This window comes from Trachemys scripta, chromosome 2, assembly GCF_013100865.1.
Source record: "Trachemys scripta elegans isolate TJP31775 chromosome 2, CAS_Tse_1.0, whole genome shotgun sequence".
Taxonomy (NCBI): domain Eukaryota; kingdom Metazoa; phylum Chordata; order Testudines; family Emydidae; genus Trachemys; species Trachemys scripta.
Window position 1 is genome coordinate 46,864,264 of NC_048299.1, and position 14,238 is coordinate 46,878,501.

The following is a 14,238-nucleotide window of genomic DNA, read 5'->3' on the forward strand; positions in this document are numbered from 1 at the left end:
TGAGAGACAGGAATGGTCTTGACTAAAGAGCATCAGTAATAAGCCAAGCACTGGAAACACATGGGGTTATAATTTACTAAGAAAAAACAGTTACCTACCTTTTCATAACTGTTGTTCTTCGAGATGTGTTGCTCATGTCCATTCCATTTTAGGTGTGTGCGTGCCCACAAAAATCATAGTTGTTGGAGATTTCTGCCTTAGTGGTATCCGTAGGGTCAGCTGTGGCGCGCTCATGCGGCGGTATATCAGGAGCCGCTGGCTCTATACCCTCTCAGTTCCTTCTTGCCAGCAACTGCGACAGAAGAGTAGGAGGGCAGGTAATGGAATGGACATGAGCAACATATCCCGAAGAACAACAGTTACGAAAGATAGGTAACGGTTTCTTCTTCTTCAAGTGCTTGTCACGTCGATTCCGTTTTAGGTGATTCACAAGTGGTATCTGTGGAGGTGGGCTAGGAGTTCACAACTTAGCAGCTTGCAGTACTGCCCTACTGAAGCCAGCATCGTCCCGGGCCCGCTGGGTAAGCACATAGTGGGACGTAAAGGTATGGATGTCCTGGATATGCACTTGGGACAGACAGGCTGCCAAAGAGGTCTGCGCCCTTGCAGAGTGGGCAGTGACGATCACCAGGGAGGGCACCTTTGCTTGATCATAGCAGAAGCAAATGCAGGCAGTGATCCAAGAGGAAATCCTTTGAGCGGATACAGGGTGACCTTTCATCCTGTCAGCCACAGCGACGAACAATTGTGTCAACTTACGGAATGGCATGGTCCTGTTGATGCAGAAGGTCAGAGCCCTCCTGACATCCAGGGCATGTAGCCTGCGCTCCTCCTCTGGCTTCAGAAAGAAGACCGGTAAGTAAATGACCTGGCTCGAATGAAACTGAGAGACTATCTTGGGAAGGAAAGGCGGGTGTGGTCTTAGCTGGACCTTGTCCTTGTAGAACATAAGAATGGCCATACCGGGTCAGAGCAAAGGTCTATCTAGCCCAGTATCCTGTCTTCCAACAGCGGCCAATGCCAGGTGCCCCAGAGGGAATGAACAGAACAGGTAATCATCAGGTGATCCATCTCCTGTCGCCGATTCCCAGCTTCTGTCGAACAGAAGGCAGTTCCGAGGTGAGTGCCCGAATCTTGGATACCTGACTGGCCAATGTCACCGCCACCAGGAATGCACCTTCCAGGAGAGGACAAGCAGCGAACAGGAAATCAGAGGCTCGAAGGGGGATCCATGAGCCGCGACAGTACCAGATTCAAGTCCCACGGAGGGATGGGATTCCTGACGCGTGGGTAGAGGTGCTCCAGGCCCTTAAGGAATCTGACCGTGATATCCTGAGCAAAAACCAGCCTGTCCTCGATCGGCGGGTGGAAAGCTGAGATGGCCACTAGATGGACCTTGATAGACGAGAGAGACAAGCCCTGGAGCTTGAGATGCAGGAGGTAATCTAGAATGAGCTGCAACGAAGCCCACTTGGGACAGACATCTTTATCTGTAATACAGCAGCTGAAACGTTTCCTTTTGGCCAGTTAGGTCGCTCTGCTGGAGGATTTCCTACTTCCCAACATGAGTCACTGAACCTCAGCCGAGCACTGCCGCTCCTGTACGTTTAGCCACACAGCAGCCAAGCCTTCAGATGTAGTGCTGCCAGATTCAGGTGCAGAAGACTGTCGTGGTTCTGGGACAACAGGTCTGACCTGAGCGGCAGCTGGAACGGGGTTGCCACCAAGAGGTTCAGCAAAGTACTGAACCAGTGCGGGCGTGGCCAAGCTGGCACTATGAGGATGACCTTTGACTTGTCCTGTTTGATCTTCATGAGGACGCTGAGAAGCAATGGCACTGGAGGGAAGGCGGACAACAGAGCCCCCGACCACGGGAGCAGAAAGGTGTCTGACAGGGATCCTCTGTCCATCCTCCGAATCGAGCAGAAAATGCAACATTTTCTGTTCTGCCTGGATGCAAACAGATCCACTTGGGGAGTTCCCCACCTGTGGAAGACGGAACTGAGCACCTCCGGATGATGGGACCATTCGTGCTGAGACGAGAATATTCTGCTGAGGCAATCTGCCAAAGTATTCTTGCTCCCTGGAAGGCAAGCAGCTATGAGATGGATGTTGTGCTGCAGACAAAAGTCCCAGAGCCAGAGGGCTTCTTGGCAGAGGGCAGACGACCTGGTTCTGTCCTGCCTATTGATATAGAAGACTGTAGCCGTGTTGTGCGTCAGGACTGGAACCACCATACCTTGTATAAGAGGTAGAAAGGATTGGCAGGCTAGGCAAACTGCCCTGAGTTCCCTGACATTGATATGCAGGGAACAATCATAACTGGATCAAGTACTGAGATTGCCTAAGTGGGCTCCCCATCCCAGGTCCAAAGTGTTGGAGACAAGGGTCACTGACGAGGCCAGGGTCGCGAAGGGAACTCCTTCCAGCACTGACGTGGGATCCTGCCACCAGATGAGAGACAACAGTATGCTGTCGGGAATGCTGACCCACCCAGTCCATGCTGTGCTGGTTGGGGGCACAGACTGATGCCAGCCACGCCTGTAGGGGCCTGAGGTGGAGTCGTGCGTGCCGGACCATGTACGTGCATGCCGCCATGTGACCCAACAGTCTCAGGCACATGTGGGCGGTGGTGAGTGGGTGGGTTCCCCATGGCTTGGAACCAAGTCTCGGGAAAGAAAGCTCTGGCCTGAGAGTGGAGTTGAGAACTACCCCGATAAATTCTATGCATTGCACTGGAGTTAGGGTTGACTTTTTCTCGTTTATGATCAGCCCCAGGTCACGGCAGGTGGAACAGACCAGATCGAGATGCCTTCACACCTAATCTTATTAACATCAAGGTAAGGGGTAAATTTGGACTCCCCAACATCGCAGTTAAGCGGCCACTGATGTTATACGCTTTGTGAACACTCTCGGGGCCAACAAGAGACCAAAGGGCATCGCTGTGAACTGAAAGTGGCGCTGGCCCAACATAAAATGGAGGAAGCGCCAGTGCCCCGGGAAGATGGAAATATGGAAGTATGCGTCCTTTAAATCGAGGGCAGCGTACCAATCTCCTGGATCCAGGGAGGGAATGATGGAGGCCAGGGAGACCATGGGAAACTTCAACTTCCTGAGAGACTTTTTGAGGCAACACAGGTATAGGATAGGTCTGAGGCACCCTTTTGACTTTGGAATTAGGAAATTGTAGGAGTAGAATCCTCTTCCTTCCATGTCCCGAGGAACCTCTTCCACTGCCCCCAGGCACAGGTTTTCAACCTCCTGAACGAGGAGGTACTTGTGAGAAGGGTCCCTGAAGAGGGACTGGAAAGGGGGCTGGGAGGGTTGGTCAGCTATAAATTGCAGGGAATAGCCCAAAGAAACCATATTGAGCACTCAGCAGTCCTATGTGATAAGGGACCAGGCCGACCAGAAAGGGTGGAGGCAGTTGAGAAAGAAGCGGGATGGATCCGGAGCATTTGCCAGGTTGTCGTCCCCTCAAAACGGCTGCTTCTGGTCTTCCTGATTTCTGAGAGGGTCAGGCTGTACTGCCGGGCGGGAAGACGACGGATAGTGCCTCTTAGGCCCCTTCTCCTCATCCTTCCTCCTGTAGAGCCCGGGACCTGGACTGCGGCGGAGAAGGAGGGGACCAAGGATGGAACTGCTTCCTGGACTGCTGAAGGGCTCGGGAGTCCTTAAGCCCCTGCAATCACAAGCTGCGCCTCATGGCCACCACCTCATGGCCACCGCTGATGCGCCACCCTGGCCACCGAGTCCGTAGCGTCCCAGGCCATCTGGAGGACTCCTTTGCTGCTGTGCCTTTAGTCACTAACACAGTGAACTCTTGGCACAATCCTGTGGGAGGGCCTCTGTGAACTTATTAAGGGAGTCCCACAGGTTGAAATTATAACATCCCAGCAGGGCCTGGTGATTAAACACCCTGAACTGTAAGCTGGTTGTTGAGTAAACTTTCCTCCCAAACAAGTTCATTCTTTTGGCGTCTTTATTTTTCGGTGTCCCACTAACCTGGCCCTATCTGTCCCTCTCATTTACTGTGGATACGATCAGTGATGAGGGGGATGAATGTACAAATACTCAAAGCCCTTTGCAGGGACGTAATATTTCTTTTCCGCCTTGTTGGAAGTCAGCAGAATAGAGGAGGGGGATTGCCACAACGATTTGGCTATCTTGAGGATCCCTGGAAGGATGGGCAATGCGACCCGTGCTGGGGTGGTGGCTGAGATGACACTGAAGTGGTCGTTACCCTCCTCAGCGACCTCCTCAATCTGCAGGACCAGGTTTTCAGCCACTCATTTAAGGATGGCCTGCTGTTCCTTAAAGTCATCTGCAGGGACTGCTAGGGTGTGGTTGCCTGGCTACCGCCTCGTCCATGGACGACTATGATGATTGTACCGCCTGTGGGAGGGTGTTGTCCTCTTCCTTGTCAAGGGATGATTCCCTTGGTGTGGGGTGTGATGCGCTGCCTCAGCCTCCATCTTTTCGGGCGGCAGTGCTGCGGCCTGCTTGTCCGATGAGGCCAGGGAGTGCTGGGAGTATTGGATCGGCATCACCGGCACCCCCAACAGGTTCCAGTACTGTCTCTGGGGGGACCACTGCCCCTGATGCATCAGCACCATGGCCGGTGCCGCCCCAGTCTCCCACGTTGGTGGAGAGTCTCCCCTTCTCGGCGACAGGCTGAAGTCGCGGTTCAACCCTGACCACTCCCCCTCTAATGACCATGGAGAGGCCATTGAGGCCTGGGTCTGTTTGCTGATCCTGGCGGGCGATCGGTAGGGTGACAGTGAGTAGCGTCGCCTGCCCAAGGAATGGTACCGTCAACCATTATGGTATTTTTGTGATGTAGACACGTGCTCCCTAGGAACCGTGAGCCTTTTCACACAGGCTATTGAAGTTTTTCAATTCAAAAGGCACTTGATCACTATAGAACCAAAGTAGATTTGCACTGATAACCCAGAGGAGAGACTCCACACCCAATTACCAATCCAGGCACCTTCTTCTAGAATTTGAGTTTTTCTTCACACCTCCAAATAAGCAGCTAAACTAAGCAGGATTATCAGATAGAGAACCAGGATGTTACAGTCTACCAAAGTCAGCATACATGACTAGCCTAGGTATTTAGCAATAATAGTCATTATTAAAAGCAAGAGAATATGATTGCATTTATGATCTCCTACATCCTCTTCAGGCAAAGAGTTAATTAGGCTCTGTTTCACAAAGTCAATTTGAAACATTTGTCTCAATAGCATTATCTTAATTATTCCTCATCAAAATGATACCACCTCCTACTGTGAAATAACTTCCCTGCATAAACAGAAAAATAAAAAATACAACCTTGCGGTCTTGAAGTAGGCTCCTATTTTAAAACTATTGTGTAAAATCTTTACTGGCACTCAGTATGTTCAAAATGGATTCAAACAAGGCACCCAGGCATCTCATTTTACTTAAGGCAAGCATTATCATTTTTTCAAAATCATTAACTGATTTTTCATTTGTATGATATTTTGCTTTGTGTAGCAATATACCCAAAACCATACACATGAAATGATTCCCTCTAGAGGAAATAGCTTTTATTTATTCTCTACGAAGCACAGGAAAAAATAAATAGAAAATTCTATCTGTTGCACTATTTGCTTATTAAATGGTATCAAACAAACAGTGTGTGTAAGAAGTCTGCAGCAGAAGGAATACCATTACTGTATTTTATCACTAAAATCACACAAATTTGGTAATCATAGAATTTTGATAATCAAATGAAGCATTCCTTAGTTTTGGCAAATGAGTTCAAAATGCACAATATTTGGTACAAACATCTATTATTATTTAATATATTGGATTCTCCTAGTGAAAGATCTACAGTTTTTAAATGTCTTGAGGTCGGGGTATTCCCCCCTCGTGTCTCAAAGATTAGTTTGAAACAGTGGGCCACGCCCATTAAAAAAATACTCATGCCACATTCAAGTGCCAAAAAAGTAACAACTACCTAGATTCAGCCAGTTTACCACAAGCAGATTATATCTGCCAATGCATAACGTTCTAAAATCCAGCTTTCTGACAGTAAGAAGAGCCTAAATAAACCATTGTTGGCTATGTTGCCAATATGGTGTTCGCTAAATTTACTCTTTGTGATTCTTGCACATTTCTTATTATTCATTGTGACAGATATGGCAATTACCTCCAATATCTTTGGGAGATCTCACTGTATTAAGTTTATGTATTATTGTGGGCCAGAGACAGTATGCATTTCCAGGGGGAGGGTGACTGATTAGGCCAATTCACTCAGCTTATAACACCTCCAGAGAAATACCACCACCTGGAGACTCGCATATACTAGTTCAAACTGGATTCTTCAGAGACTAACAGACAGACAAAGGACTTTTGGATAAATAGCTTGAATTTAAACTGACTCAGGGCCATCTTTCTGATCCATCAAACCAGCAGGACATTCTGTCCAACCGAGGAACATCAATCTAGGACTTTTGCCTACTGAACAGCCATAAGACTGATGGATGGTCTCTGGTAAGCGTTTATTGTGTGTAGGAACTTTTTTTTTTTAAATATGTTTTTTCTGGAATGCTTTCACTTTAAGAATAAATATGCTTGCCTATAAAGGGCTGTGTGGTATCTTATAACTCTTGGTAATTACGTTGTTATAAGCCTTTGAAGAGAAAGCAAAGCTCAGACACTGACCTGTTTAGGCAGTCTGGCATGCTGGCAGTCTCACTGTGTAAGCAGGGAATTATGCAGCCTGAAAAAAATCCCCATCAAAGCGGGAGAGATGCGTGTCTCTACCCAAGTGAGGTGACAGCTGAGGAGCCAAGAGCCTAGAGTGGGTGTCCTCAAGGGACTACAGAGAGAGAATACAGATGCAGTTGCCCTGAACTGTGAAACTCATGACAAACTTTATTGCATTAAACCCACCAGTAAGAACTGGGTAAACTCCGCATATGTTAGGCGTCTTTTTCGATCTTTTCCAAAATGCAGCTGCACAAACTCTGAATTCCAGTTAAACGGAATGTGCTGATGAATTGTGGTCTGGCCAAAAACTTGTTTAACATCCTCTAGAAAAAGAGAAAAAAAAGAGATCTGATTAAAAAATAAGGAGTCGCACATAGAAAAGTAGTACTGATTTTTTCTGTCTAATAGGAAAACATTTTTCACATAGGAGATTACCCTATAAAATGTATTAACAAGCTTGGATTTTATTAACTAAATCATAAATCTAGAAAAAACTATCCATCTCACAAAGAAAACTCAGTTTTCAAGTACAACACCTCACAAAACAAGATCCCAAAGAATCCTTTTTCATTATTAAGTTACATACTGACCAAGAAGACACTTCATTGTTTCAAAGTGGTCTCTGACAAGGAAAGATTAAGATTAACTGAAATTCTATGTAGATGATGACAAAACTTAACCTGTTTTCAATGTAGTCTTTTAAAACTGTTAAGAACACCACATTTTTGGATCAGTCTACACTTCATAAAAGTAGTATTATTCAAAGTCTTCTACATTGAAAGAAACAGATACAAAAATACCAATATTTCAAGATCCATTTTAATAGTCAGCTAGTCCTATACACCAGAAAATATATGTATAAAAACAAACCTTAACTTTTGAAATCTCTGGTTTCCTATAAAAAAATGTTAATCTGATCACTAAGTCCTTGCTTAAGACCTGATCCTGCAAACTCAGACTACCAGATTCATTTCTTACCACTATGATTTCTAATAAACAGATTTCATATACAGTTGAAGGAATTGTTTAGACAGCGTAAGGTATCATTAATTGATTTAAGGACATAGGAATGATGAATACCAATCGGAATATTACAATATAAGGGCAGTGGATTGCTGGAATCCAATTAAGTATATCTTCTAGCTAATGAGCACAAGAATAGGTATGAAAAGTTACACATCTTTTAGATGTAATGATGTGACAAACTCCTTGGACTTGATTGTGACTCTAAGGGATCAAAAGTTTCCATCTTGAATTTATAGTCCTACAAGAATTTGTCATTACTTGAGGTCTAGAACTTGACAGATTACCCATGATCTTTGATACTAAAGTAGAGGAAACAGAATCCTCTACCTCATTCCTCCTGAGGAACCAAGTGGATAGCCTTAATTTCCAGCAGATAACTTACGGTGTCTGCTATTGAGTCCTTTTCCAGGAGGAAGAAGGGGAAAAAGGAGAAGGGAGCCACTGAGGAGTTGGAGAAACATAAGAAAACTAATGTGAATGATTTTTTAAAAATTATTATGGAAGGACCTATTGGTCTGAAGTGGCTTCCTACTATGTTCTCCAACACAGAGACTGCTTAGACACACTCAAGCCCAATGAATTCCTCATGCCAACTGATCTAAAAACCACATTTTCTCATAACAATTCTAGACTCCTGTCAGAATTATCTTCAATCCGCACTCAGAAAGGTCCATTCCCAGTGCTCCGTCCCTCTCCTTGATCTTACCTGGCTCTGAGGACATTATCAAAGACCTTAGTAGTGGCAAAAGCAGCAATCCATAAAGAAATCATCATCATCATCATCTCTCTTACATAGCACTTTTCATCCATTACACTGCAAAGTCCAGGTGATACCTTACATGGAGAACTATCTTGGTAGGTGGCCGTCAGCCATTTGACACGCAATACCCAAGTCTCTCCCCCATTTGGGATTCGTGATTAGCATGGAAAAAAACTCTCCTCTCAATGTCTCTCCCACCTGGAAGCAGAGCTGATTTCTCAGTTTGCTGGTAGTTTCAAAACAATCAAAAACAAATATTGGCTCAGGTCAAACCAAATTTGACATTTGAAAATTCTGAAAAAAAGTCCATTTCAGGTCAAATAAAATGTTTCCAATCCAATCCAATCCAAAACATTGTTTCCAGGTATTTTTAAAAGGATGGAGTCACAAAATGGCTAGAGGAAAAGATGATAGAGGTAGACTTGGAGGCAGTGGTGTCAACTCCTTGTAAGCTATAGCCCAGTGGTTAGGGCACTCACCTGTCATGTGGAAGACCCAGATCCAATTTCCTCCCTCTGCCTGGTGTGGGGCGGGGACTTGAACTTGGGTCTAGCACTTTGGAGGAGAATGCCCTAACCACTGGGCTATGGGATACTCTGGTGTGGGTTTCTCTCAGTGTCTCCTGCTGAAGCTGTTCCACCGTGTATAAATAGTTAAACAGTCATTTGGACAGAGAGAGAAGGGGAGAAAGAGAATGACTCTGTAGCCAGGTGGTCAATGAACTCACCTGAGACGTGGAAGACCCAAATTCATGTCCCTGATCCAATAAATATTTAAAATGCATTTACTATTTAAAAAAAAAAAAAAAAAAAAACTGTCCAAATCTACCTGGGAGCCTTCTTCACCACAGCAGGGAAGATGATTCCCCTGAATCAAGGGTACATAGCAAAGATATGTTCCAAGGCAGCAGCTCTTCAGATACTCTAACCATCTAGAGTCACATTTTTAAAGGCATTTAGGTGTCTAGTGGGATTTTCAGAAGCATCTAGACACCTAAAGCCCATTGTAGTCAATGAGTTTAAGGCATCTAGAAGCTTCTGAAAATCGCAGTGGGAACCTCCATCTGACGAAGTGGGTATTCACCCACGAAAACTTATACTCTAACATGTCTGCTAGTCTATAAGGTGCCACAGGACACTCTCGCTTTTTACAGATCCAGATTAACACGGCTACCCCTCTGATAATAGGCACCTTATTACTTTTAAAAATCTGAGCACTGAAGTCCTCCATCATCTGGGACTGCTGACAGTGGTACTAAAACTGGTTCTGTTCGAGAGACACTTTACTGTAGACTATTACTTCTTCCCTCAATGGGATTATTAGTTTAATCTTTTATCAGACCTAATTTGTGAAGATCTGGAAGTCAGGGTGGTGGAAGGAGAACTAAAAAATTCCCCACAGGATGGATTGATTTAAATCAAAGCAATTTAAAATCACTAATTTTAATCATGATTTAAATCAACAAGCAGGAAACCTTAATTTAAACCATCAGTTTTAATGGTGTTTTGCATTTGTATTTTCAGCGATTTTCCTAATGAAAGGTTGGTTCTCATTGGCTTGATAACTATTAAAACATGTTGAATTACAACTAAATGTAATCTTTACACTAAATTTGGTGTTTCTTTTTGTTAACCACGAGGATCTGCTGTATTGATAGCATTTATTTAAACAATTATATAGCTTAATTTACATTTATTCATTCTCAAATTTTACACATATTATGTTAGAAAATAGTAAACGATGCATGTCTTATTTACTAGATGATAATATTTTACTTGTAATTTGTGTGAAGCTCCATTTCGACAGAAACTCAAATTCTACTAAAAATGCCATAAAACAGACTTTTTTAAAAATAAACCTTCCTTAAAGGTGTTGGGTACACAAGAAAAAAACCCTCATGATAAAGTTTATCAAAACATGTTTTTACATTTAAAACCAAATGATTTATTAAACAACGGTAGAGTATATCTGTAGTTGGCAGATCTCATCCTCTCACACCTAGTTTTTAATTCATAGATTGGAAGAGGAAAACAAGCTTTCCTGATTTTTCAACTTCCAATTGGGTTCTTAACCTTGAATGAACTAGTCATTGAACTGAACTATCAGCATAAACTGAAATGAAAAAAAAAAATTCTGTCTGCACCTGCAGAAAAGGCTACTACAGTCAAAAGCTGATTTAGTACTTCAACAAATCAGATGTCCCAATTTTATAGGGACAATCCGATATTTGGGGCTCTATTTTATACACCTATTCATCCCCAACCCCCATGCCAAATTTTCACACTTGCCATCTAGTCACCCTAGTTCCAGGTGCCTAGTCAATGACAAGTTCAGTGGTTTGATTTTCTTTTAAATGTGGCAGCAAAAAAAATGTACTGCTGAACTTATTTTTATTTAACTGAAATGACTTACAAAGATCATAGTGAGTTTAGGCCTTAACATAGGTTGTCAATTTCAAATTTAATTTTAAATAGGTTTATTTAAAATATAAAAATAAAAAGCCTGTATTGAATTTAGAATTTTTTAAAAATATGTATTTTTTAATTAAAAAAATCAAATTTTGTTCACCCTGTTTTCCCATCAGCTGACCCTAGTTAACCTGGCGTTATCCCAGCAGTCATTGAGAACTAAACATCCAGAGGCTGCTTTCAAAGCCTATAAAATTTTTCTCAATACATTTGGGACAAACGTCTCACCCTAGACAGCACTGTTCACCTCTTTCTCAGAGCCCCTCCCCTCCTCTGCCTGCACCCGACAGCAGGCTTGTATTTTGGGCTGTCAGCTAGCACATCGAAGCACAAAATTCCACTCTCGGGGAAATCAGATGGGTTCATAAGGAGGTCTCATCCCTTTTCCAAGTGCATTGTATTAGGACCATATCCCATTGAAAGAGAAATTGCCCCTTGCAGCCCCTCTGTGGAGATTTTAGAGAGTTTCTGTTGCTGCATTTTGAGCCTAGACTACTTGTTTTAAAAACAGCCCCAATATCTTCAATCAGGCAAGCTGAGGAAACAGCTGCCTCCTCCTCCTGTTAAAAACCACTTCTAATCTTCCAAAAGGATATGGATGTTCTCAAATCAGTCCTGTGGTTTACTCCCAAGTCAGTCTCCCTTTTGTAGCAATTAGGAAAAAGCCTGGTAATATCCTATTTTCTTACCTACCTCTCCTCCCTCCAGGATGAGACTAGCACTGTTTGCATGTCATGAGAGCCCTGAAAGTCTGTTTACAAAGAATGTATCCAGTCAAACTCTCAGGCCATGTCTTCACTTTGAAAAAGGTGTGTTCCTACTTGGTCTAATAGCTTAAATGAAGTAACTAATACGAGGTAAGATCTCGTGATAAGCCAGTCTGTAACTTTCACACTTGTTAGCAGGTTGTGGTAAAGACTATAGGCTTTACTTTAGTAGCTTACACAAATGTTTGCAGATAACTGCCTTGCCTTCACTAGAATTTTACCTCATGTGTTAGCTAACTAAAAGTAAGAATACACCTTTTCCCCCCCCCGAATGAAGATGCACCCTCAAACTCCTTCTCTGGGGTGAACAGAACAACCTCAACTCAAGAAAATGACAAAAAGAAGGGTAAGAAAGAATGGTTATTTCAAGTCTGAAAGTATGCTTCCTAATGATTTGTATTGCACCTTAACATTAAGGTGCTGGGCAAATTACAAACACCTAGATAACGTATAACAAAGGAATTGAAACAGTTTATCAAAAGTATTGGGAAGAAAATTAAGATTATTTATCCTAATATTTTTGTCCTATTACTTACTTGCATTCACAGGTATATGTATGTATATATCTGCACCTCCCCAGGAATTCAGATAAATACAAATATTCCTCCCAACAAGAGGAATTATTTATCCTAATATTTTTGTCCTATTACTTACTTGCATTCACAGGTATATGTATGTATATATCTGCACCTCCCCAGGAATTCAGATAAATACAAATATTCCTCCCAACAGCCAAAATAGCTGAAGGAGAAGAGGTAAATATGATTTCTTACTACAGTTTAGTCAGATTTGAGATGCTGCCCCAAACAAACTTCAATATTTGGTTAGCTGTTTAGTACAATAGGCAGAGAGCTTCAATACTTAAGAGCATTTCAAAACGATGATGTAAACTGACGTCAGTGTGTTTTTGAAACTAACACCCGGTGCTTTTCTGACAGTGTGCATGTTGGATTATATGGTGCAGTTAGCTGACTGGAAGATTGCCTACTGTGCTTTTATTGACTACTTGATGGTATGAGACATGGTATCCCCCCCCTTTGCCCAAGACTTTTTACACATACCATATACTTCCTTCTCATCACTATTCATGGTTCACAAACTCCTATAAATGTTCAGTGGACTGGATATTGAATTTTTCCTTTTTTCCTCACTACACTCATCACTCACCCATCTAGAACAACTTCACTGATTCGCGTCATTTTTAGTCTTACTGTCTGATTCAGACACTAAAACTGTTCATGCTCCATGAACAAATTTACAATGGTTTGGCCTTTGATTTAACTGTCAAAAGGTACCAGAACATTTACTACAATTCACTCCAAGCTGTTCCTCAGTTCAAACTGAACTCTTCCCTTGTCTTCTAAATCCAGCATTACAACAGAAGGTGGTCACTTTTAAAATTTAATTTTACTTCAAACCTTAGGGCAGCACTCTGCAAGCTAACCCAAAGCAGATGATACAAAGCAGACAAAATACAAATAAAGGTGAATTAAAAGAAGTGAGGTTTTTACTCACGAAAGCTTATGCCCAAATAAATCTGTTAGTCTTTAAGGTGCCACCAGACTCTTTGTTGTTTTTGTAGATACAGACTAACACGGCTACCCCCTGATACATGCCCTCTTGGTAACTTTTTAAAAGTTGAGAAAAATTTATAAAAAGACTTTTCTAAAGAGTTTGTCAGGTCAAATTTCACCCTAAATCTGGATTTTATACAAAAGAAAAAAATTCGAAAATTCCAGCAGAAGCAGGGATTTTTGTTTTGTTTTTAATTTTAAAAAGAAAGCATTCACCCTGCAATGTCAGGAATAGTAATATTTCAGCATTGTGCTATTGCACAAAAACCTGGAAAAGTTAGTAAAAACTGACTATGACCAATTAGCACATTTCTATTGTCCAAACAGAGAGCTGTTAATCAATCAAAAGCATAAAAAGTGACAAGGAGGACATTCTAAGTTTTCAGTTTTAGTAATCCATGTTGTTATTTGTAACAGATGAATTTATTTTATTAAATTTTGGATTATAACCTGAAAATGTCTAAGTGTGTCAAGTAGAACCTGAAATATCAAACTTATCTGAAGGGAAACTATAGTATTATAAAAAACAAATAACTTTTATATTTACACTATCATAATTTTTCTGCATACTTCTCTATCATTTTATTTAGTTAACAGCATTCAACTAAGCACACAGAAATGTACTTTTAAAGGACCAAAATATTAAGCCAACATTTTCTCAAATTGACTTTGCTGAAATCTATAGCAGATACTGAAACCTAGATACATATTATAAACATTAAAATCATTTTATTTACATTTGTTTACCATAAACACTAGCTATATTGCAAAACACTAACAACGTGTATTGTAGAATGATCATGCAATTTGTTCACATGCTAAAAAGCCTTAATTTAAGAATTATCTATTTCAGAGCTTAAAATGTTAAAGTTTTGAAAGAATGAGTTCATAATTAATAATATAGATCT

The 14,238-nt window shown here is 42.0% G+C and overlaps 1 protein-coding gene across 3 annotated transcripts in view; it reads right to left on the reverse strand.

The window, feature by feature from the left end:
* SLC25A13 (solute carrier family 25 member 13) overlaps positions 1–14,238 on the reverse strand; it is a 128,219-nt gene that overhangs the window by 51,801 nt on the left and 62,180 nt on the right. For all 3 annotated transcript variants that reach the window (XM_034760496.1, XM_034760497.1, XM_034760495.1), the window contains one exon: positions 6,919–7,058. In XM_034760496.1, coding sequence (XP_034616387.1) covers positions 6,919–7,058 — 140 coding nt within the window. The remainder of the gene's footprint in view (positions 1–6,918; positions 7,059–14,238) is intronic.